Source organism: Lissotriton helveticus, chromosome 7 (genome assembly GCF_964261635.1).
Source record: "Lissotriton helveticus chromosome 7, aLisHel1.1, whole genome shotgun sequence".
NCBI lineage: Eukaryota > Metazoa > Chordata > Amphibia > Caudata > Salamandridae > Lissotriton > Lissotriton helveticus.
In genome coordinates this window covers 185,571,600-185,596,044 of record NC_136068.1, presented here as the reverse complement: position 1 = coordinate 185,596,044, position 24,445 = coordinate 185,571,600, and the positions used below count along the sequence as shown (strand labels likewise).

At 40.6% G+C, this 24,445-nt stretch overlaps 1 protein-coding gene across 1 annotated transcript in view; it reads right to left on the bottom strand.

The window, feature by feature from the left end:
• Nucleotides 1–12,998: 12,998 nt before the first annotated feature.
• The window catches only part of SLC12A5 (solute carrier family 12 member 5), a 503,432-nt gene continuing 491,985 nt past the window's right edge, over nucleotides 12,999–24,445 (bottom strand). Inside the window, exons 25-26 of the mRNA XM_078652979.1 lie at nucleotides 22,824–22,957; nucleotides 12,999–13,295 (exon numbers count right to left, since the gene is read on the bottom strand). Of these exons, the coding sequence (XP_078509105.1) occupies nucleotides 13,204–13,295; nucleotides 22,824–22,957 (226 nt within the window). The 3' untranslated portion in view covers nucleotides 12,999–13,203. The remainder of the gene's footprint in view (nucleotides 13,296–22,823; nucleotides 22,958–24,445) is intronic.

Below are 24,445 nucleotides of genomic sequence, written 5' to 3'. Positions count from 1 at the left end.
TGGTAGATTCTTGGGAAAATAGAAATGCATTTTAGCACTTCCTGACGCCCATTACGTTTAGCACTATTACAATTTCGGGTAGCATTAAATGTACAATATATAACAGCTGAAAACATGTGATGTTTTCCTAGATTCAGAGAATAATTACACATGTGGATTGCATTTTCTAAATTTTAGTGTCCATGTATTTATTGATTGCCCTCATTTTAATAGGCTTTGTCCTTTGATTTTAAATCTGCTTTTGATGCACTTACACTTTTGTTAAATATGGAATTTTTGATGTGGCATGCGCATAGGCATTTCTTTTCAAATATGTCTGGATTAGTGAAGCAAGGGGCTCAGTTGTCAGGGGAATGGAGATTGTATGCACTAAATAACGGTGGATTCGGTCTTTACCTGGTTTTCAAATAAGGGGGGGTGAACATTACTTTTCTTTTCTTCTTCCCCTTTTAAAAACAAGATCCTATCTGGTTTTAAAATGTATGTTTTAAAGACAGTGTCTAAACATTATTAAAGTATGAACTAAACTCCTGTAGAACATATGGAGCTGCAAACACTCCACCTTGCCAATGGCAGCTTCCACAGGGCCCAGGCAGTTCCCTTCCTCCTGGCTTCAGCAGACCACCCTCCATTGCAATTTACCACCTGCTCCAAGCAGGTGTTAATTTGAGCAGAAAAGGAAATGAGCTGGTAATTGTCCTGAAAACAGGAATATCTGCAGAAAAGGACCCAGTAAAACCGTTGTGCAATCTATTTCCCATTCCAGGCCCATTATCTCATAGTGGGTGGATACCAGCATTAACCGGAGAATCTGGTGCCCGGTTCCTCTGTATTCCAACAAAGGACTATTGTATCTAAGAGGATTCTTCAGTCAAATACATGTATGTCAATTAGGAACAGTGGTTCTTATCTCTTGCTTTACCTTGTCACCCCTTGTCTCATGGCTAATTACAGCAGCTTCTGGAGAAGAAAGTAAAGAGGGTCCATGTTTCTATTCATTGCCCTCCCCTACCCACAGCAGCAGAACAAAAAGTGTGTTAAACCCTTTGCCGCAGCGCGAATTTTGCCGCGGCGTGAGGGTGTGAGCACAGCGCTGCTGTGCTAGTAATGGCGTGGTTCCATCACGGCCCGCCCGCTCATTAATTCACCCGCACAGGTGGGGAATTAATGCCGCGTTGGCGGAGCGGCAGCCGCATGACGGAACCACACCGTCATGAACACACGCCGCCTGTGGCTCATGACGGCGTGGTTCCGGCATGCACACGCAAGGGGTTAAGGGACTAAGGGTTGGCCAAGGGGTCAACTTAGTGACGTTATCAGTTGTCACAGGCCAAGCTATACCACTTCTACCCGTGGCATTTTGGTACATTGATGTCAAAATGTGGTCATAAGAGGTAGCAGCAGCAACCCAGAAGTACTGACAGGACAGACCAGCAGTCTCCAAATCTTCATTACTCAGCATATTTTACAAATCAGGCCCTGCCTTGGTTTGTTTTGCATACAGGGTTCCACCCATTTGCCAGTGCAGTATAACATATCACAAGCCATATGTGCAAGTCCATGCCAGTAGTACCAGCACCCTCATTTCTTCCTTCTTGGGAGAGTTGGGTAGGAATACGTTTTGTTCTTTTTTTGAGTAAAGTAGGCTTATTGCCCACAGCATTCTTTTCACATGCTCTCCCACTTATCCCATAGTATGATGTAAACTCTTCTTTACTGCCAACTTACCGCATACATGTGGTGTGATACATGTTCAGTGAAGAGTAACTACGGAGAAAGAAGCAGTGACAGGTGTAATAAAATCCTTTTATTGCATTTTGTGCAGACAGGAGTCTAAAAAAATGGAGACAGAAAGCTATAAAGCGTAAAAGAGCATTCACCACCAAAAACCCTACAGTAAGCACTAAGCACAGTATAACACAAGAGAAATACAGACTCTTACTGAAGAAACACACATGTACACAAAGGAAAAACAGCCCAGGGCTAACTATTTTGGTTTCCAACCTTTTTTTGTTGTTTTCTGTACAAAGTTTTAACGTATTGGCATTGCTATACATAGACTTGAACACAAAGCGTACTAATACTACAAATCTATGGGGGTATTGCACTCAGAATAAAAGTCACTTGAAAATACATAAAACACCTATAGCTACAGTGATTTCAAAGATCTCCCTTCATTGAGCTCATATTTTGTGGAAACATTCATAACAATGTATTGCACATGTAGCAGGGAAAGTGAATTGTAATCCCCAGGAGACCAAGCAGAGGGGGTTAATCATCTATGGAGGCTTGATCCTTCCATTTAGTGTCTTGCCTCTTGTAGTGCAACAGGGAATATTTTCACCTTTCGCCACCTCCTACCTAAAGTGAAACGACCCAGGACATATCGAAAATAAGCTGCCATTTTGCCACAAATACTTGTGCGCTGCATGGGCGTGGCATCTGTTGTGACTGACAGGTAAGGTATGGTTGACCCATCAGTTGCATGGAGGTGTATGGTAATAATAGATTTCACCTGTGATTTCTGAGTTTCATCCTTGGTGGTGCTGGGGCACCCAGGGTGGTTTTTAGTGCATGCTTCCCAGCTTTGACATTTCTAGTGACCTGGAGCTTCCTGTTTAGTCACATAGGATACTTAAAAAAAAACTAGAAGGGTGAATATATGTACTACTCTGTCATTTTCAAGAAGCTTTTCAGCAGGCACATAGGGCCCGATTCACAGAACTAACTTAAGACAAAATCCTAAACTTACTACTTTCGGTATTCACAGTAGTTAGGATTTTGTCTTAAGTTTGTCTTAAGACAAACTTAAGACAGACTTAAGACAGACTTAAGACAAAATCCTAACTTAAGTCTGTCTTAAGTTTGTCTTAAGACAATCTTAAGACAAAATCCTAACTTCTGTGAATACCAAAAGTAGTAAGTTTAGGATTTTGTCTTGAGTTAGTTCTGTGAATCGGGCCCAAAGAGTCTTACAATGATCCTCCTCCTTCGGAGTGTAGGCCACACAGGTACATATAGGTGTTAATACCAGAAGTAGTAATGGGCTTGCTTCCCAAGAATGTAAATGGATTGGAAATGGGGAAAAAATGGGATCCCATTATCTTCAATGAGATATTTAGAATACTAGGCTGAGAGGATTTTCGACAAAGACCACAATCTAGAAACGGAGCACGGAAGGCCTTAGGATTCACACTTTCTTTGTATAAAATGTGTTTGATAGTGCAGATAGAACTTTAGTAATTAAAAAAGCAAGTAACCCTGCATTCTCTAAACAGTGCCATCCTGATCTGAATCTTATATCAAATCGGGTGAACCAAAAGATTGTTCTGCTAGCATTAGGTAGTACATGTGAGTGTCAGTCATTATCCTTACTTGCACTTTGTTCATTTTCATTCTGTTGACCATCAAAGATATAAAGCCTGTGTCTATTTCAGATATGTTGACAGTCTGCAGTAATTTTAGTTCCTCTCACTTATCTTCTTCTGTCCATTTGTGGTTCATCTTTTTCTTGCAAGCTTGAACTCTTTTAGTATTTGCTTCCCCAAAAGACGCACTTCAATTATACTATTTTCTTGATTTCACACATATACTTGCTTTGATCATGGTTTCCAACATTTATCTAGCAAGGTATCCAAAGTGAAGTACCTAGTTTTCAGCCATGTTCTACACAACTCATATCTGCTCCTCTTGACAAGATAAATTTCAGTCGAAGTGAAACCAGTTTTGAGTTGAGTCCGAACTCTAGTCGATGGTTTGTAAGGTTTGTAAATTCACTTGAACAAGGCTAACCTTCCAGAGTTTGCTGATGACTTTACCATTAAAGGTTCTCTTGTGGTACCAAAGAACAAAGATGGATCTTTATTCCATACCACATGACAGCAGACCTGTGTTCTACAATCCTTCCAGTTAATTCTAAGAGTCTTCTCCCTCATCTCGGAAGAACAGCTCCAAACAATAACGTTTTTTTAAAATACCAAATTTACTTTTGCAAAGTTCTGAAAAGAACCTCTGGACTGAAGTGAAGTTCTGATACCAGCACATTAACTTTTTAAGATCCAGTTCTCTGGTGATTGTATTGCATTTTTTTCAACAGGCTACTCTGAGCTATTTTGTGACATATAACATTTGAGTCCAGGTTTGTTTGGCCTTATGTGTACCTAATCATTCTTCAACACATTCTGTCTCCCGCAGTGAATAGTTGGGGAGGCCCTGTAGTGTTGAGAAAGTGCACCTAGACAGTTCAATGTCCCTTCATCCAGATATGTCTTAAATGAGTTAAGATCTTTATAAAGCATACTCTTTAGAGTCTTACGTGAGTGACCCATCTCAAGGCCCTGCTCAAAGATTAGACCCTGCTCAAATCACTCTGATACAGAAACTGTCTTGAGAGACTACCTCAAACAGCAGAAGTGCAGATGAATGCCTGGTATAAACTGTAATAGGTAGGAAAGGCAATTACAATGAACTTCAGTCCCTACTGATGAGTTAAACCAAGGCAGTACAAACATCCACTGCTGATTTGATCTATTTTAGGTAGATTGAATTAAAAACTGCTAGGATTTCTGTATCCCTGTTGCTTTATAACTTGCTACACTTTGTGATAGTTAGTTCATCCTTACATACCTGAGCTGTATTATGCAGGTCATTTATTCTTCCTCGGACTAAGTCACTGTCACCATAACAAAACATTATGTCCATACCTTTACCTGCTCGGTAAGATTTTGTCACAGTGTATGTGCAAGAGAAGTAGCTTCACGATTCCAAGGCTTCAACTACTCTTATTTTTAGTGTGTTCCTACAGACATCCTTAGATGTATTCTTCCAGACACGAATGAGTACATTAAAGTACAGGGCCTGGTATATTGTGGAAAAATACATACCATCACTTCCCATAATGTTATCAGTGATAAGGCTCAGAAATTTTCATCTCCAACCATGTATTCACTGCTGGTAGTACATGCATGCAAGCCAGACACTTTATATGTCAGTGCTTGTTCTTTGGACAGCACTTGGTTGCCCAATTAAGTGATTGTAAAACCTTTGTGGTTCTCTGTTCTTCCTTTCAAAAAGCTCTATTGTATTTGAGAGACATTGTATCTCACAAATCCCTCTAGGGCCTCTGTCCTGGTATGTGAGGAAACAGAAGCTTTTGCAAAAGCAGTGATCCATCAAGAAGAAAAATAAAGGCATGGATTAATACTTAGTGTGTTTCCTAAAGGTTTATCCATGTCCATCATCGGATATTGAGGTTTTCAAAATTGAAGAACAATCTGGCACCACGAACATGAACTCTGAAGTGCCCTTTGTCTGAAGAAGTTGAACAAAAATACTTAAAACTAACAACTTTGGCAAAATAGCAACCATTTTCTTAGTCAGTAATACAGTAAAATGTGGTGTGCCCCAACAAAGTACTAAAAAATTCCACTTACAGCAGGGAATAGCAAATTATAAATGCATAATGAAAATATAATGGAGTTGTCATGATTTGTGTATTGCACAGGAGCAATGCAGGATCATAGAAATGTTCAAACCTATTTATATGTTCTCACTGTAAATGATTGCTAGTAGTTCTAAAACATGGTTAAATGCCACATATTTTCAGTGCCAGGTGTGCAAATCAGCGTTACTGTTGTGATCACCATGTAAGACAGGACTGTGCACTTTTCTTGCATTAACTACATACTACTCTGCAGTCAGTGCATGTTCTCGCATGTGTAAATGTCAATATCTTGTTGCCCTCGGTAGCTTTTCTGGTCAAGTTCAGAATCATGAAATATGAAAGTGGCCTAGCCCCTATTGGCTGCTTGGACTCTGGCATGTTCAGAATCAGACAGTATTGCTCTTTCCCACAGCAGACATATTTCCCAATGCCCATAACAGGTTCCTACAGGACCAGGCGTCTTACAGGGATTTATTCCATGGAAAGATAAACTCTTCTGCTAGACCAAAGAACATCGCTACCACAGGGCTTCCTTCCTCAAAGATTGATATCTCTCCCACAATGGCTCCTAGCCATTGGTTCATTTTAGATTCGATTCTATGCTTGAGGTCTCTGGCCTTTCCTTTTTCTTTTGTGCATTGGAGTGTGGTGCTTCTTCTCTGTAAGTAAAATAGTCCAATTGGTTTGAGCATATTTCTGATTCAGTTCCAGGATATGCTTGATAACAGGGCATTAGGCAATATAATTTAGAGTCTGCTTTTGGCATATCCATTGATTTTCTTTTACTCACTGCATTTGCTAGTTCTTGACTTCTATCTTAATTTTCCAATTGTATCGCCTCCTTCAACCAAGGTATCGTGATTCTATCAGAATTTGGAAACGATTGGTTAATAGCAGCTCAGTCATTAGCAGATGTTGCAGGGATCTCCTTTCTGAATTGTTCAGTTGTGTTCTGGATTTTTTAAGCACGTTCCCACTGGCAATTATTTCTTCAGGGGCAGATTTACAAGAAAGTGACGCATCTGTGAAGATGCGTCACTTTCCCTGCGCCCCTGTGAGAAACCCTTGCGCCACTATGAATGCGCTGTATTTACAATACCACGCACCATGGCGCAAGGATTGACAGATGTGTCAGAAATTCCGACGCATCTGTAGACGCAAAAGTCACGCATTGCTGCAGTTGTGTCGCAAGCATGACACAACTCCAGCAATGCAGGGAGATGCCTTATCTCATTGTACTGCATCACTCCAGAATTTGACGCAGTGGCATCCAAGAAGTGGTGCATGCGTCACTTCTACGAGGCTTTTTTGCATTGGAACGCCCACCCTGCATACATTATACATGACGCAGGTATAATGTGACGCAGGGCTTTACAACGTGACGCATCTCGCTAGATGCTTCATGTTGTAAATGGGCCACATTTTTACGCTGCTGCTGCATCACAAAAAGTGACGCAACTGCAGCGCAAAAATGACGCAAGGGGCTAGTAAATCTGCCCCTTCTTGTCTAGTTTCAATGTTTCATCATGAAGATAGATTGAACTAAATAATTCAGAGCTAGTTTCGATCGAGTACCTAGCAGCTTGTCTGGTTTGTTTGGTTGGTAGTTTTTACCTTTAAGATTTGGGAGGCGGCTTGGTCTGCGGGCCAACAATTTATTATAATTGTTGCCAGTGAGGACAGCTAGCCTCCCTTATTCATTTTTCTTTACACTCTGGCCTTTTATGTGAAGGTTTGGGTGCTAGCTTTGTGATAATACTGCATTTTCTTAGTTGGGGGTTTTCCCCTCTTGTACAGCAGTCATTCAGACCATACCTTGCACAACAATTACTATGCTTATGACCTCACAATACTCATACTAATAAATGAAAATGCCTACAAGCAAAATATAAAGAACATTACATACGCAAACCAATAAATAATACTACATACATAGTTGCCTCTTTCATAGCGTTAAGGCCAATATGATATGCAATCCTATTCTTAAAATTATTTTTTGTAATTGCAACTGTCACAACAAGGAGGAGGTCAAGAGCATCGTGTCTGGTGTGCAAGTTATGGTTTGCATGTCTGTTGTGTGAATTATGGTTTATGGTCGTAACCATAACTTGAAAATGCCAGTGTTTTTTGAGTTGTAAATTTGCAACCATAACGGCACTTTAACAGTTTTTAGGTGAGTTTCAGTTTTTTTTAACATACATTTAGGTATTATAGTCAACCTTCATCATAACTTTAATTTAATCTTTGGTTTTTCAATGAATATATATATGTATATATATATATTTATTTAGATATGGATATAGCTATATAGATACATTTTATTTATTTCTTTGTTACGCCCAGTGCCCTGGCAGAGGCGTATTCTACAAAGCATAGCATAGCAGATTTATATATATATTCCTCAACAACCTGTTCCTCAATAGAAAACAGGACCGACACAGCTATATTATATACCATACTATATATATGACCACAGCAACAGTATAGTGCTCTCTCAGGAAGGTTGCGTAATTGTGGTTTATTGAGACATAAACTAATAACACGTTTCGGCCCTCCAGCCTTGATCATATGTAAGTAATCGGGGGGGGGCAAATGCATCTTGCTTTTCTGAGTGAGCACCATATTGTTGTTGGGGTCATATATATAGTATAGCAACCTGCATTAAAAAAAAATACGCAATGGGATTTCCGAGCTGTGTCGGTCCTGTTTTGTATTGAGGAACAGGTTGTTGAGGAATATATATGTATACTCCCTCCTTCCTATATGCAATAATTTCTTTATTGTGTTTCTACCATAAACAAATATGGAGACTGGAGAAGTTAAACAAATACATTTAACAGTTCCTGTAAAGGAGATGCTAGAGACTAAAATAAAGTAAGTGCACACAAAGATTTACTCCTCTAAGAAGGACCAAGTTTGCACAGGCCTGAGCTCAATAAAGCATGCCCTCAGGAAAAAGAAAGATTTTGTTCACACATCTTTTGACAGACGAAATGCAATATTTAGCCAGCTGCATTGTTTTGAAGTTTTAACCCCATTTCTTTCTTTCTCTGTACCCTAAATCAATTCACTTCAATTTGACCGGTATAATTTCTGTTGCTTTCCCTTTTGCCCGTGGAGATTCCGATGTTCAGTTTTCCTGTTAGGAGAACTTCGACAAACTGGCCCCTAGTCCCTCTTCTTGAGAACAACTTCGACAAACTGTCAGAAAATGTAATATTTAGTACCAATATTCAAATGTTGATTAGGCATAGAATTTAGCCTAGATTTTAGCAGCTCTGGATTCTCAGATATGCAAAGGATAAAAGTTGCTACCAGTTCTGCTTGAATATATTTTACTTTGGGATACCAATCCTGCAGAGCATGGGGCCAAACATATTTTTCAAAGTTTTACTGTTGATGCCAAATGTGGGAGCAACATGACGGCACACTGCTAGCAGTTTTGCAGTGGCGTCCACACCACATAAAGGATCAGTTTGCAGGATATATTTATACAGTAAAATTCTTGTAACATCAGAAAGCTTTTTGCAGTCACCTCTCCGGATGCAAATAACTGTTTATTGTTTGTAATTATGATTAAGACATTGCCTTCTGCGTTCTTTTTCCTGTAAATGGACCTTGCAAGTTAGTACGAAACTAGAATCCTAAATTCACTCCCTTCTTTATGTACAAAGGTGCACTGATCTTACATCTTTCTGGCTTCCTCCTAACAGATCCCTCATTGGAGAGGCAGACGTCTATTTCTCTTCTAGTGCCCGATTGATGCATGTCATTACGACCAGGTGTTTACACCGCGCTGCCATTACAACACAGTTATCATAACGCAAGTCGTTACAACGACTTGCGTTGGAGGGCGCTGGATTGTGGATTATTTTAATTTTCTATCCCAACTCCAGCCCACCTAACTGTAGGGAAGGTGTTGGAATAGAAAATTAAACTATTCCTTGAGCAAGAGCGCCATCCAGTGCAAGTCGTAGTAACGACTTGCGTTGTGATGGCTGCGTCGTAAAGGCCCCGCTGTGTAAACACCGCATTGAAAAGGATGTTTCCCGTGCCGGATACAATCTCTCGACCGGTCAGAAGTAAACATCTTTCTTTCAGGGTCTGTAAGGTAGACTGACAGAAAAATTTACTGAGCAAGAAAAACGATATTACTGTGTCTTGATGGTTGTACGTCAGAACATCGAGAACAGAAGTATCATCCTACAAAAAATCTGTGACCTCAATATCGAGAACAAAAATATTGCGATAGTAGGTATATTGGTAAGTCGAGTAAAGAATAATAAACCAATATATAATTGGCTTCATGCTTTTTAGGGAGTCAATGTTTTAGCAAAAAATATTCCAGTAGTTTAGCATTTGTATGCCCAATGACCTCATCAGCATGCAAGAGTTCTGAATATGGGATCAAAGCTGGTATGTACATACCACAAGATCTGTGAAACTTCTAAGTTCAGCCAAAATCTTGCTCAGTTGTAAAGTGCAAAATCTCTTGGTCCATCTACCATGGCTGACTGTGCAAGATCTCTGGAGCCTGAAGGAAACCAGACTGCTCAAGATGTGTGACATCTGCAACAGTTTCAGTGTGCAAGATCTCCAAAACCGGTTAAATATTAGTCTTTGCAACAGTTGTTAACTCTATATCCATACTATTCTCTTCAAGATCTTTGAAGTCGAAAGCCAGATTATGCTGTTGAAGATCTCTAAAGGGTACAACAATATAAAAATATGTAAAATCTCAGAAGACCTTTGAAATGCCAAGTTCTGTAAGCTCTCTTAAGCCTGAGATCTGGCCAACCACATCAGGCTGCCCAGGATGTCTGACGCCTAAAAGAGGGTAATACAATACAAGATTTATAAATTCAAAATTACTCTGGCCAGGTAGGACTGTGAGACGTCTGCCTCAACAGTAGGCCTTGTTAGATTTATGCTAAGATAAGAAGAGTTTGCCATGGAGGTCTACAACAAAGTAAAGCCTTACAAGACTCATCTGAAGTCTGTAGTATCAACATACTGTACACTGGTTTGGGGAAATATGCAACAACACGAGATCATGTACCCCTATACAAACCTGCAACAAGCTCTAGTGTGACCCTTTGGAGCCTCCATCAACATAAGTGTGGGATGTCCATGCCAGACGTCTGGGAATGCCAATCACCAGGCTTTGCAAGAACTCTAGACTGCTTGGAGTGATACATGACCTTTGAGAAATCTACACAACTATGAGTCATTGCAAGTATGTGAAATCTGGGAAGCTTGCAGAGGGACCATACAGAACCAAATTTCCAGAATGTGCAAAAACTGTCTTCAAAAGCCTTTAATTAGTAAGAAAAGATAAGATTAAGGAAATACTAGGGCAGGATGGCCAACGGTGGTTCATTAGGGGTGGATACATACCAAGCTTTCAGGAGAGGCACTGAGTTTTCTTTTAAATTATTCCCATTTAAATTAATAATATGTAAATTTCTGCAAGGTGTGTATGTCCTCAAACTATAGCATTAATTCAGACCTTAATGATTAACACTGGACACCCCTCTCCTAAAGGAATATTCACCAATGCAACATAACTTCATCACCATTTGATACGCAGCGCAGCACAGCACAGGGACCTTGCAGCAATGTCAAGTGGGGCAGATCCCCAAAGAGGCATATGGCATCCTATAACTCACTTAAATATATTTATATATATATATATAAACACAAATAAATAAACCTGCACTTCGAATTCAGCTGGTGCAAATATGGCACCCAACTAGTAGCAGGAGATTTTAAAGCTAAATTTAAGATAAAAATAAATAAATAGAAATCTTTTTGTCCAAACATAAATTTCTATCACAACATGATCAGCTCTGTCTGAGACTTTTAGCATAACAAGGGGAAGGGGAAATGGAAAAGCTCACATCAGAGCTTTCCAATAATAAGACACTCATCTCTCCTCATCCAAATCATACAAAGGAGCACACAGGAGATTAAGGAGCTGCCCTCAATGGAATATAGAAAGACTTCTGAGCATCACAGTGAAGCTAAACTGAGGTGATAGGAGAGCAGCCAGGATCAAACACTGGTCACTCATGCATGACACCAAAACGCTTCACACATAGGCTCACAACCAAGACAACATTTCTAACCATCCACTCCTGCACACGTAGCTTGCTTCAAGTCCATACATTTGTTTCGGTGCCCCACATCGGGGTATGAAGTGCGATATAAATACGATCAATGAATCAAGGGAACAGCGTGGGCATCGCTATTGAGCCAAACTAGAGAAATAAGGGAGCGGCCACGGGAACACAAGCAAATCTACTTAAGAGGATTTGGGAAGAGCCCACATCAAAGACTTTCAGCCAATGAGACCTCATCATCAGAGCAACACCTGCAAATCAGTGGGAGAGGCATGGGAGCAACCTTCATTTTCAGACATGTCATGCCACTGGTTTTCCTGCAGGGAAATATTTTGACGGGTAAAAATTCCATATGGTAGTGAAGCTGTTGGTCTCCTGTGTGAGTGTGGCCCCTTCCTGACAATCAGAGTCAGAGTTCCTTCTTTGGGAGCTTACATGATGGATTATGCAAAGGGAGGGGATGTTTTGAATCACATATCAAAGTCATCATTTAGAATTTTCTATCTTCTATATATACTTATATATATATATATATTTGTTTTCTTTTTTTTTGCATCCGATCATTATTGCATTGAGCTCCCCTGGCATCATGGTTGGACAGGATTCTGAAAGCAATGACAGCCCTTGCTTGGCTCCCGGCCATGTTCCAGCAACTCCTCGGCATTGCTCCATCGCCTCCAGTGCAGCTGCTATCCCGAGACACCTTGAAAGTACTTATCGCTTTCCTTTTACACACCTAGGAGTTGTCCACTTCAGGGAGTCATGCACACGGACACATCTTGCCACAGATCATGCACGAAGGAGTTTGGCGGAGGTAGGCTGAGGGGAGCACGTGGAAATGATCCTATTCGGCAAAGTAGGGAGCAGTACTAAAATATGGACGAATAACACTGGCGACTGCTTCCCCGTCGGTATCTTCTCACCAAGTCCTCACACATCAACCCATACTGGCTGAAACCAAAAAGGAAGAACATAGAGACGACGGAGCCTAGAGCTGAAGACCTGGGAGCAGAGGCAGGGGACTTGCAGAGAGAGAGAAACATTTAGAGAGGTAAGCATGCTGGTGGCTCTCTCTCTCCTTTTCATCCTTAGGTCCTAATGTTCCCACACAAGGAAACAAGTCACACACAATGAGTCATGAGGGTCCCAAATGGAGACTTAAAAGTGTAAGGGTTAAGATACAGTTCCAGCCAAGTTCAACAAATACATAGTGGGAGCAAAGGAACAGAAGGAACAGCAAAGAGGTGGTGGGATCACACCAATACTTTACGCTCCAGTCAAGGTGTCCACTGGTTGAGCGGAGAGAGGCAAACGATGGGACCAGTGGTGGCGGGTTCCTATTCGTGAGGCTCAGTTTAAGTGATGGATATATCGACTGTAATTATATTTATATATAAACAATGACAGCAGTGCTGTGATATAGACAGGGGTAAGAGTTGCTCTTTGTGCTGGAATGCTCATGGAAGATCTAGTGCTGCAGTTCAAGATGGAGGAAAGGTACGGGAGGATGGCTGAAGCCGGGTGAAGTTTCTGAGCACGCAACACGAACAGAAGACCCTTTCCACTTCAGGAGCTCTGAAAGCAGGAGGTCGGGCTCTCGCGGAGGGTGCCGAAAAACTTCCGACAAGTGTTCACATTTCAAGAGTAGATAGTAATGACTTCTCGTCCTCCGCCGCGGACAAGCATAACTCTGTCCAAATGTTCAGTCAGAACTTCCAGGAACTCCATGTCTGCAGGAAGAGGCAGGTTAAGGAAAAAAAGCCAAAACACATTCAAACAATTTACACTGTCCACAGAGCAAAGGCTGGCAGTAAACCTAATAACAAGGGAGATAGTTCTCAATTTGAATACAAACACACAGACCTATGTCTACTATTGACATTGATTCACAGATTTTTAGGAATGCAGAGCAAAGGCTGGCAGTAAACCTAATAACAAGGGAGATAGTTCTCAATTTGAATACAAACACACAGACCTATGTCTACTATTGACATTGATTCACAGATTTTTAGGAATGCAGAGCAAAGGCTGGCAGTAAACCTAATAACAAGGGAGATAGTTCTCAATTTGAATACAAACACACAGACCTATGTCTACTATTGACGTTCATTCACAGATTTTTAGGAATGCTCTGTCTTAACAAACAAATATCTGAGTAAACAATGACTTTTACAGTTTACCTGGTGTATGCCTTCCACACAACCCCATGACAGTGCGGAAATTCTACAGGTGTGCATTAGCTTAAATATTAACCGTGCACTTATTTTTTTGTACCTATTTTTTACTTATGTATTTTCCTCTTCATAGGAAAAACATATTTCCGTGGGACCGTTATAATACTCATCGCACCACATACCACTACTTGAAGTAGGCATATGTTTGAGAAGAACAAGGAGTGTGGGGAACAAGCATTTACAATGTTGTGAATCCCCACATAGTGCTGACTGCGTGGGTGTTCTCCATCAAAAATGCTTCCTCCTTTTCAGCATTTCAAGGGACAATATTGTGATTCTCATCATAGACTCCACCTAAGGTAAGATCTTAGGCTGTATCCAATGAAGCTCAGCCATTTTAGTACTTGACAATCCAAAATGGATCACATCCTTGTAAATAGGAACAAATGGTAAGACACCTAAACAGGGCAGGAGGCTACAAAAATCCCTTTAACAGAAATTAACCCCTTGCATGCTTATGACGAGCTCAGCTCGTTATAACTGCCGCAGCCGGCCCACGCGGGAGTAATTCCCTGCCTATGCGGGCATTCTACAGGAGTGGGCGGAGTCGAGACGAGCACAGCTCCATAGTGCAGCATGACGAGCCGGGCTCGTCACGAGCGGCCCCTCCACCCCGCACCGCGGGGGAATTAGCCCCATGTGGAAGGGGTTAAAAGAATTAGTTTTACACCATGGGCCAGATTTATAAAGGTTTCATGCAACACAACGCAGCAAGACAACCTGCTGTGCTGCACTGCGTGAAAGGGTAGGGATGTGCCATATTTACCAATATATGGAGAATACGTGCTCTCTGCTTGTTCTGGCCCACACTCTGCTGCCTAGCACCAACACAGGCACCCTTGTGCAGCAGTGCAAGGGTGCCTTCGCTGCAGGCAGGATTGATTTTTTGCAAACAATCCTTAGAGGTGTTTTCCTCTTTATAAATGTGCTGCAGAAGGTAGCACACTTAGAAAGAGGAAACAACGAGGAGAAATAAAGATATTTCTTGTTATTGCCCCTCCTGTGGGAAGGCATAGCATTATGATGCATTCCCAGGTTTACCAGTCTTGCTAAATCTGGAAATGTGCCAAAATCCATGGGATGTTGTGTGGAACACCCATGCACTACTCCATTCATGGAACGCCTTCCCAGGGGAAGAGTAACACAAGGCAGTGACTTGCGATGCCTCTTGTTAAACCAGATTAACCGGGCAATGGAGAGCCACTCAAGGTAGCCTTGAGCTGCTTGGTAAATCTGACTTAAGCATCATATGCTAACGGGTGGCAAATTTCTAGAGTGCTGAGGTAGCTTTTTGAGGTTTTTCTGTCTTAGAATAGGAGGTTTCTAAGGAAGTCATATTCAAGAGGATACTGACATGGATAAAACATAGGGGCATATTACCAAGCAGGGCCATAGGCAATTATCGCCGCTAAGTGGCGATAATTCTATCGCTCTATTAGCAAGCTGTCGCTAACAGCAGTTAGCGACAGCTTTAGGCGATAGCGAGCGGTTTGGGTCCTGCTTTGCATGTCAGCGATATTTATCGCTAATGACATGCAAAGTGGGCGTACCCAACCTGTTAGTGACTGAAAGCAGTCGCTAACGTCGCTATCGCCTATTAGCAAGGCAGGTGTAGCGCTGGAAATATTCCCACTATCGCCAAAAACCAACACCTGCTCTGACCAGTTCTTAGCCATGTTATCCAATGGGAGGTGGATAACATGGCTAAGAGCATTTTGTCGCTAATGCGTGAATATCGCTGTATTCTCAGCGATATTTTCCGGCGATGCTTAGCGATAAAAAAATCGTTGCTAAGCCTAGTTAGCGATAAATATCGCTAATCGTTGGTAATATGCCCCATAGTTCTATGTGGCCAACCACCTTCTCCTAAGGCAGCATAGATCTCCGACTATAAATGGCATGGCTCTTTAGGAAGCACTTTTGGAGAGTATCTCACTCTGGTATTTGCAAGACTGCAGCATGGAGGTATTTAATCATTACTGTTGGGAATCCAATTTAATGGATGATATCCAGGTTATTCAAACTGCACTCAAATGCCCTGTTTGGGTGAATTGCAGTCTTTTGTATTATGCTCTTCATAGAAATATTACCGATTGCTGTGCAATACAACTGCAGGGTCCTCTAAAGAATGAGGAAGGGAAAGTCACATGCTTGTATAAACCTTCTCCCTTATCTCTTTTGAATTAAGGCTCATTATACGTGTTCATGCTCCGGATGTAATCTAGAATGCTAAGAGGGGCCACAGATATCTCTTTTGCATATTGGTTGTGGAGCTCTGGAAATGGTCCCTGGATTCAATGGTCCGCCTGTCGCATTCTCTATCGCAAGAGCAAAGAACGTGAAGTCTGGCAGATTGAATTGTCTGCTCTGATACTGGAAATGAACAATGCAATGTGTCAGTGCACTTTATATCCTCGAGGATAGTGCCAGATCTACTAACTTCCTACAAGATACAGCATGATATGTCCATAAGAAGCAGGAGCTGGGGCTTTCAAGAGGCTGTTGTACTCCTGGTTACAGTTTTTGTCTGCCTTTCCTCTTCTATCTGCGTACCCCAAATTTAGAGGAAAAGGTGCTTTTTCGCATTCCCCAGAATTTGCTAGCTAGTACTGGAACTGAGATATTAATATATTAACTTGTGTTCCTAGAGAGTAACAGAAACCTAAGTCTTATTCAGAAACTTTATCTCCTGGCTGGCTCAGGTGGGTGGTGGTTGGTAGAAATTCCAACTTTGTGATCCATGAGTGGCGTGGCAGCTTGGATCCCGACAAGCAAATGTTGGAAATCTGAACATATATATTCACAATACAGAAATTAGTTCTCAAAGCACAAATGCAGGACTAAATAAAAGTGGGTCATACTTTACATAGGACCAAGGAGGAAAAGTAATGCATCCATTTTGTCTGCTGACAACATTATAGACATTTAGTTGTGCTTTACCATAAAGAGACAGTCAAGTTGGCTCCTCTATTCGTTTTTTGGAGAACTGAGACTTGCACTAATTTAAAAGATAATGTATGTCAAGTCCAGTCACGAGAAAGTATTTTGATGGCACACATCCCCCTAATATGGAAAGGAAACATATCTACCTCAATAGGAAGCAGCAGTGTTTCAGATCTGTTGGTGACAGATGTTTTCCAGAACTATTGGAGGAGGATGGTTTCTAGAACTAGCTCCAAATAGTTCTGGACAATCTTTTGATAAGATGAGAACATTCCTTCCTGAGACACTGCACTACTTAAATTCCTTGCATAAGCTGATTAACCCACTACTCTTTTGTTAACCTTGTGCCTAGTCTACATTTTCTGATCTGGTGCTCTTTCAATAACATAAAGAGAGTGAGTGTATGCAAAGGCACAACTAGGCAAGGTATTCATTCAGGCATTAAATCAAGACATCCAAGACAAGAGATCTAGATGTACCCTATGGTCCTCACTCTAAGGTACCAAAAGAAAGGGGTGTTATTTAATGCACCATATGAAATAAGAAACCATATGAGTTGGAATTAATAGGGTCTGATAAGTACCACCAATTACAAAATTTATGCCCAATAATGCACATTATAATGCAGGTTCTGGTGCTTACCACATCAACATCCACATGTCCTGATAAATACCAGGCGTTTTCTAACAGTTACATTCTTGTAGCTTTGACCTGTCCAAATATACCGGTCATGTTAACATTATCAGTAATTTCAGGGTGCAATAAATTGCTCATCACTTGCAATTCCCATTCCTGCACAAATAGGGGTTTGCGCAAGGATTGGAATCATCTAGGCCACTCATTATTGGAAAAACTTTAATTGTTTCTTTCCATTTGAAAATGCTGCAATAAATTTTAAGGTTGTGTAAAAAGATTCTACGCTGTGTTTTTTAGACCTGAATAAAAACCTGTATCCGACTCATGTAAAGGGTGCAAATTTGCTCCGCCAAAAGGATGCCCACCCAAGTTCCCAAGTTGGTGTTTAGTGTAAGGCCATTGAATCACATCAGCAGGAATACTTTTCATATCTTATGTTCAAGTGGCATTTCTAAATAGGGGTGCACCTTATTGATTATGTCCAGTTTCCCTACTCTTTTTCATACCAAGAATATTTCAGACAGTGGCCCGATCCAGGAGAAAGCTCACTCGCGGCACTATATACGACAAAGCTTTCTTTAGCTGGTTAAAAGAACAGTTCATTAAACAATTCAGAGATAGGCTGCAGAGCTGCATTGCAGATGCAAGATTGTTATGGATGAAAAAGTGTGTCTATTTTGTCTTAAAGCTCTTGAAAGAAATCTTCTATGGGTTGTAACAATCGATAACTCAATTAAATCACTCTGGCTAAAGCCAGGATTAAGGAACGCGACAAACTCGGTGGCAGCCATTTAGCCATGACTGGGATAGAGGAGATTCCCCATAACCTATGCAAGATTCTCCCCTCCATTTTAGTTAAAAAAGACAACAATCTATAGGGTATATATGTGATTTCATATAGTAGTATAGCTGGGATTTTAACAAATCCTCGAATCTTCAGTGTATTAGTTGTTCTCTTAGCCTTATGTGTGAATTTATAAATAGGTTGTTTGAACTATTTTTTACAGCTAAGGGACAAACCGGTGGGGTTCAGTGTAGAGTGTCTAGGTTGATAGATGGATACATGAATTTTGGGTTTGATAGGTACATTTCTCTGGAAGTCTTTTCTTCTTTTATAAAGCAGTATTTCCAGGATCCTTTATTTATATACCTTTTCAAATAATTGTTGAAAGCCCAAGGGGCAACTTTTTTGTTGTTGATATACTGGTTACTCCAGCCCATTGTTGATAATTGCTAAAGGGTATTCCCAAAAGCTGTTACTTTGGCGAAAAGACAACAGGCACACATGCATGTAAACAGGCACAATGTCACAGACTGATATAAGGTCAACTGATCCATCCATGTCAGCATTCATTCCTTTCATATAATATCCCCTTATCCCTAAGGCAACAGATGAAATAAGCTCGCCTTTTTTCTTTGACAAAATAAAAGGTCAAAAGAAGCAAAATACTAATAAATGCTTATCAAGATGACACTCTCCACCCTAAAACAGCAGCCACATAGAACACGTTTTTGCTGATCACACCAGATGAGCTATCAATACTGATGAAGCATCTGAAGGCACTGACTATTTTCACGACATCATTCCAGGACACATCATAACATCCACCTTCTGTCTTTTTTAGGAGACCAAGCTCTTGCTAATCAATGCATTTCTTTCACAAGTAGACGTATCCTACTCCCTAAAATTAGTCCAACTCAATCTCATCGTATAAAAAGCAAAAGTATACACAAGTAACTTGGCCAACTACAGGCTGATCACTAACCTATTTTGTCTATGTAAAACCATTGAACGGTGTAAAACCATTGAATGGTGTGTTGTCAACCATGTAAATATATTTGACAGTGATCATCAACTAATTAATGTCCAGAAATCATGATTGAAGGTTCAACACTGAGACGGCTAAGCTGAAGGAGTTGATGACTTCTAGTGTATCATCAGTAAAGAAGATCTCTACTTCTAGTACTACTGCATCTCTCTGCAGCATTTGACGCTAGTGGTCACCACAAGCTGTAAAAAGTACTTTAGCACCTGATGGGCGCCAGTAACCAGGTGCTGAATTGGTTTTGTTGTATCTCTGAAACAATCTGGTAAAAATCGAAATCCCATGTCCACTAAATTCAGCATGAGCAAGTGGTAAGTGAGTCCCAGAAGGCTCTATATTGGCACAGTTGGATGTTTAACCTCTACCATAAACCCTGTTTGGAAAATTTAAAGAGACTGGAATCATCATATACTAATACACCAATTAAATGCAGCTCTCTGCAAAGGCTCAGGGCCTGACATCATTATCATCCTGAAGTTATGTTTCAGCAGAATATAGCAATGAATGTCGCACAACATCCTACTCTTTCTAAACCTCCCAAAACAGAGTTCGGTCTCATCACCCTAAGGCATAAAAATATTCTGGACCTGTCTCTACTGAACAAACTCTCTTTCAATGACTTTTAGTCAACTCTCCTCCTCTGTGAAATCCCCTGTTTTCACAATTGACACAACTCTGACTCTAGAACCACACACCATACGTTGGCCATATCTGGGAATTTCTTTCTCTGTGCTCAGAATAAAAGTAAGCATCTTGTGAGTCCCAACCAGTTGAGAACTTCATTCATGTGTGAATTATCTCATGTTGGGACTACACAGACTTGCAGGGATCCAATAGTATCCCCTCTCCCCTTTCCATGCTACGGTTAGGATGATTTCTTCAGAAAGGAAATTTGATGACATTTGGCTTGAACAGAAAGAACTTCATTGGCTTCCCATCCAAGCCAAAATATGGTTTCAAAAATGCTACCACACTCACAAAGCTCTACACGGAGGTCCCCAGGATTATCCGGTCTATCCAGATGTCAAAGCGGTCTTTGGAGTAAAGTCTCTGCCTACAAACCCCTATTCGCATGTAAGTAAATAAATATTCAGTTATAATCATAACCATAAAAGGATGTAATATCATAATACATACATCTTAAGAATAAAAACAGCCTGGTAAACCTTGGTAGGAGTACTAGGGGTTCTAGGCCCCAACCTCTGAGCAAAACTAGCCACAGCAGCATTAGCCTTGATAAGCTCCACTTTCTTAATATCAATCGGGGGCTTCCAGTTTTTCTGCGACTCAAACAAGACCCATAGAAATTAGAAAAACTAAACTTTGGCCAAGGTATGGTTACCCACCGTAAATGTTTTTGTTCTGGTGGACTATAGGCCCAGTTCCATCACATATCACTAAGTAATGTTAACCATGAGGTCCAGCCTGACCATGAAGTCTACAAATATATCTAGTAATAACTACAAACCAACATAAGTCCTCGCCATGAAGACCACATCGTACACTCGCACAGGAAGCGGTCTCGTCCCCACCTTGGACAGTTGTACTTAACCGAGACAATCCATTAATGTAAAGAGTAAACAAGAAGGGTGAAAGAATGCACTGCTGACAACCCTCCCCCTTTCTGCTCCTAAAAGGTTGGGAACAAGTCAAGCCTTGGGGAACCACACAGAGGCTGAGGTGTGGGCATGTAGGTTGCTTTAAAAAAGCACATTATCCAGGTCCACCACAACACCAGAAGCAGGCACGACAACTTCTCGTGATTGACCCTTTCAAAGATGAACGTTAGGTCCATGAACACCAGGTGAATTGATTCTGACCAAGCAATGGTATACCTACATATGATTAAATATAAATTGAAACATTGGTCAGTGGATTATCTACCTGGCCTAAAGCCATATTGTATGTCGGAGATTATGATGTTTTCACCTGCCCTCCACATCGGCCTGTTTAATAGTATCCTCCCCAGGCCCTTTATGGCACAGTCAATCAGGGATACAAACCCCCAATCTACATCACTGGCCTCAAATGAGTCCTCCTGGAGCCACTCCCACATATTGGAATACCCTAACACCTTCCTTCAGGCCACCACCAAATCTTTTAGCTTCGGGAAATGTCATATTATTGTCTCCTGAAGGGAAAGAGGCAGGCTGATCTTACTTCAATTAATTCCACCAAATATTCACTGCTGTATTATAGCCGGTGGTTGGATTAGGTATGTTCTGCAATTCATTGTACAGCACATTCAGTCTATTATCAAATGTGGGTGTTTAGATTTTCAAGGCAAATACCTAGACCTAAGAGGCCAAATCTATACCATTCCTTGACATTAGTTTGATAATAGGGGGATATATTTACCATATACCTTATGATGCACTGTTTCAAAAAAACATTGCATTTCTTTTTTTTTACCACCCTAGGACAATATACCTATATTTCTCACAATGGAGAAAGTTTGGTCAGCGTTTAGGGGTCCCGGGGTCCTACGAAAGGCCACGGACTTATTTTGGGCACCTAGTAGTGCCTGAAACATGTTGACGAAACAAACGTAGGGATCCCCACATTTTCTACAATCGTCACTTTTGTGCTTTTAATCTTGCAACTGAAATAATGGTGAATTAGGATGACCTCGCTTTTTTTAAAGCACAGATCGGATCCCACCTAATCTTGGAAAAATAATTTTTCCCTCTTCTTTGGACTCATAAATATATAAAGTCATGTAAGTGAGATATCTGCTCCAAACGAGGAGGGAACCCAATGATAAAGCATGCCACCATTAGGGCGGTGAGGGTTCCAGGACTTTCGGAAAAACTGTGTGACAATTGCTATATTCTTCTATGCTTCATGGTATTTAGACTGTACAGTCAAGTTGAACATTATTTGTACAATGGCCTTGTCTCTCAAAGGCAAGCCACTATACCAATTCCTAAGGCATGAATGAACGTAAAAGGAAATAAGAGGGCAAGAGAGGAACGACGGAAGGAGAGAACATGTACAGGTCATTGTTCTGTTTTTTTTACTGTGTACACCTTATTCCAACTTTCAAATAATCTTGTGTCCAATGATGTAGGTCTGGGCATGCATTCTCTTGGACTAAATTGGTTCAAAGGTGTCAATCCGTTTCTAAGGCTTTTGTCATATTACCAGGTCTCTGCTTCATGTGCTTGTTTTGGGTGTGGATGTGGCTTTGCTGATTCACTGAGATTTATTGCAGTGTCTTTTACTAAGCTCTGTTATGCCTCTTTAGAACATTGACTCTTCATTTACCATTGGTGTAGCGCTGTTGTGTGATTTTCGAGTGGAGTTAGCATCTTTCCTGTGTAATGCTTGTTCTCAGCTGGTGTACACTGTTTGCTTTGCCAATACAGAGTACCACTGGTGAGAACATTTGCTTACTCTTGATTGTTGGTGCACACTTACCTCGTCTTCATCACAGAGGTGTAATACATAGGCAGCCTGAGAATCAAAGTGGTGTAATGCTAGTACATTGGTGAGTAATGTTTGTTCAAGTGCTTGTATTCCTCCTGATGCACAGGCCCGTTACATGCTGTTGTAAATCTGTGTAAACTCAACAGACTTCCTCGATTACTAGCACAAGCATTGATTTCTGAAAGGATACAGTTCTCATCTCCTTTTCTGTTCCTGGGCGGCCCAGGCATATTTAACAGAACCAGTTTAGCTTCTTGCGACTTCTTCACAATCGCTTCGTTGAGCTTCACTGCTGTGTGCATCCGCCGCACGTTTGTCTGGTTCCTAGGGATGGAGAGAAGACAATATTGTCAAGTAACCATTAGTAAGAGGGAGAGCTAACTCACATGTGTAAAATCTGCCTTGATGCTGAATTCTAGATTATGTCAGGGATCATTGTTAAGCATTGGCACTTATCAAGAACATCTGCTCTGAATTTGAATTGTACTTTATGTTGGAGTCATTGTTAAGTATTGACATTGATTAAGAAAATCTGTTCTGATTTTGAATTGTACTTTATGTTGGAGTCATTGTTAAGTATTGACACTGACTAAGAACATCTGCTCTGATTTTGAATTGTACTTTATGTCGGAGTCATTGTTAAGCATTGCCACTGATTAAGAAGACCTGTTCTGATTTTGAATTGTACTTTATGTCGGAGTCATTGTTAAGTATTGACACTGACTAAGAACATCTGCTCTGATTTTGAATTGTACTTTATGTCGTAGTTATTGTTAAGTATTGACGCTGACTAAGAACATCTGCTCTGATTTTGAATTGTACTTTATGTCGTAGTTATTGTTAAGTATTGACGCTGACTAAGAACATCTGCTCTGATTTTGAATTGTACTTTATGTCGGAGTCATTGTTAAGCATTGCCACTGATTAAGAAGACCTGTTCTGATTTTGAATTGTACTTTATGTCGGAGTTATTGTTAAGCATTGCCACTGATTAAGAAGACCTGTTCTGTATTTGAATTGTACTTTATGTCGGAGTCATTGTCAAGCATTGCCACTGATTAAGAAGACCTGTTCTGATTTTGAATTGTACTTTATGTCGGAGTTATTGTTAAGCATTGCCACTGATTAAGAAGACCTGTTCTGTATTTGAATTGTACTTTATGTCGGAGTCATTGTTAAGCATTGCCACTGATTAAGAAGACCTGTTCTGATTTTGAATTGTACTTTATGTCGGAGTCATTGTCAAGCATTGCCACTGACTGAGAACATCTGCTCTGATTTTGAATTGTACTTTATGTCGGAGTCATTGTTAAGCATTGCCACTGATTAAGAAGACCTGTTCTGATTATGAATTGTACTTTATGTCGGAGTTATTGTTAAGCATTGCCACTGACTAAGAAGACCTGTTCTGATTTTGAATTGTACTTTATGTCGGAGTCATTATTAAGCTTTGACAATGATTAAGAAGACCTGTTCTGAATTGTACTTTATGTTGGAGTCATTGTTAAGTCTTGACACTGACTAAGAACATCTGCTCTGATTTTGAATTGTACTTTATGTCAGGGTCATTTTTAAGCATTGACACTGACTAAGAAGGTCTGTTCTGATTTTGAAGTGTACTTTATGTCGGGTCATTGTTAAGCATTGACACTAAGAATATCTGCTCTGATTTTGAATTGTACTTTATGTCGGAGTCATTGTTAAGCATTGCCACTGATTAAGAAGACCTGTTCTGATTTTGAATTGTACTTTATGTCGGAGTCATTGTTAAGTATTGACACTGACTAAGAACATCTGCTCTGATTTTGAATT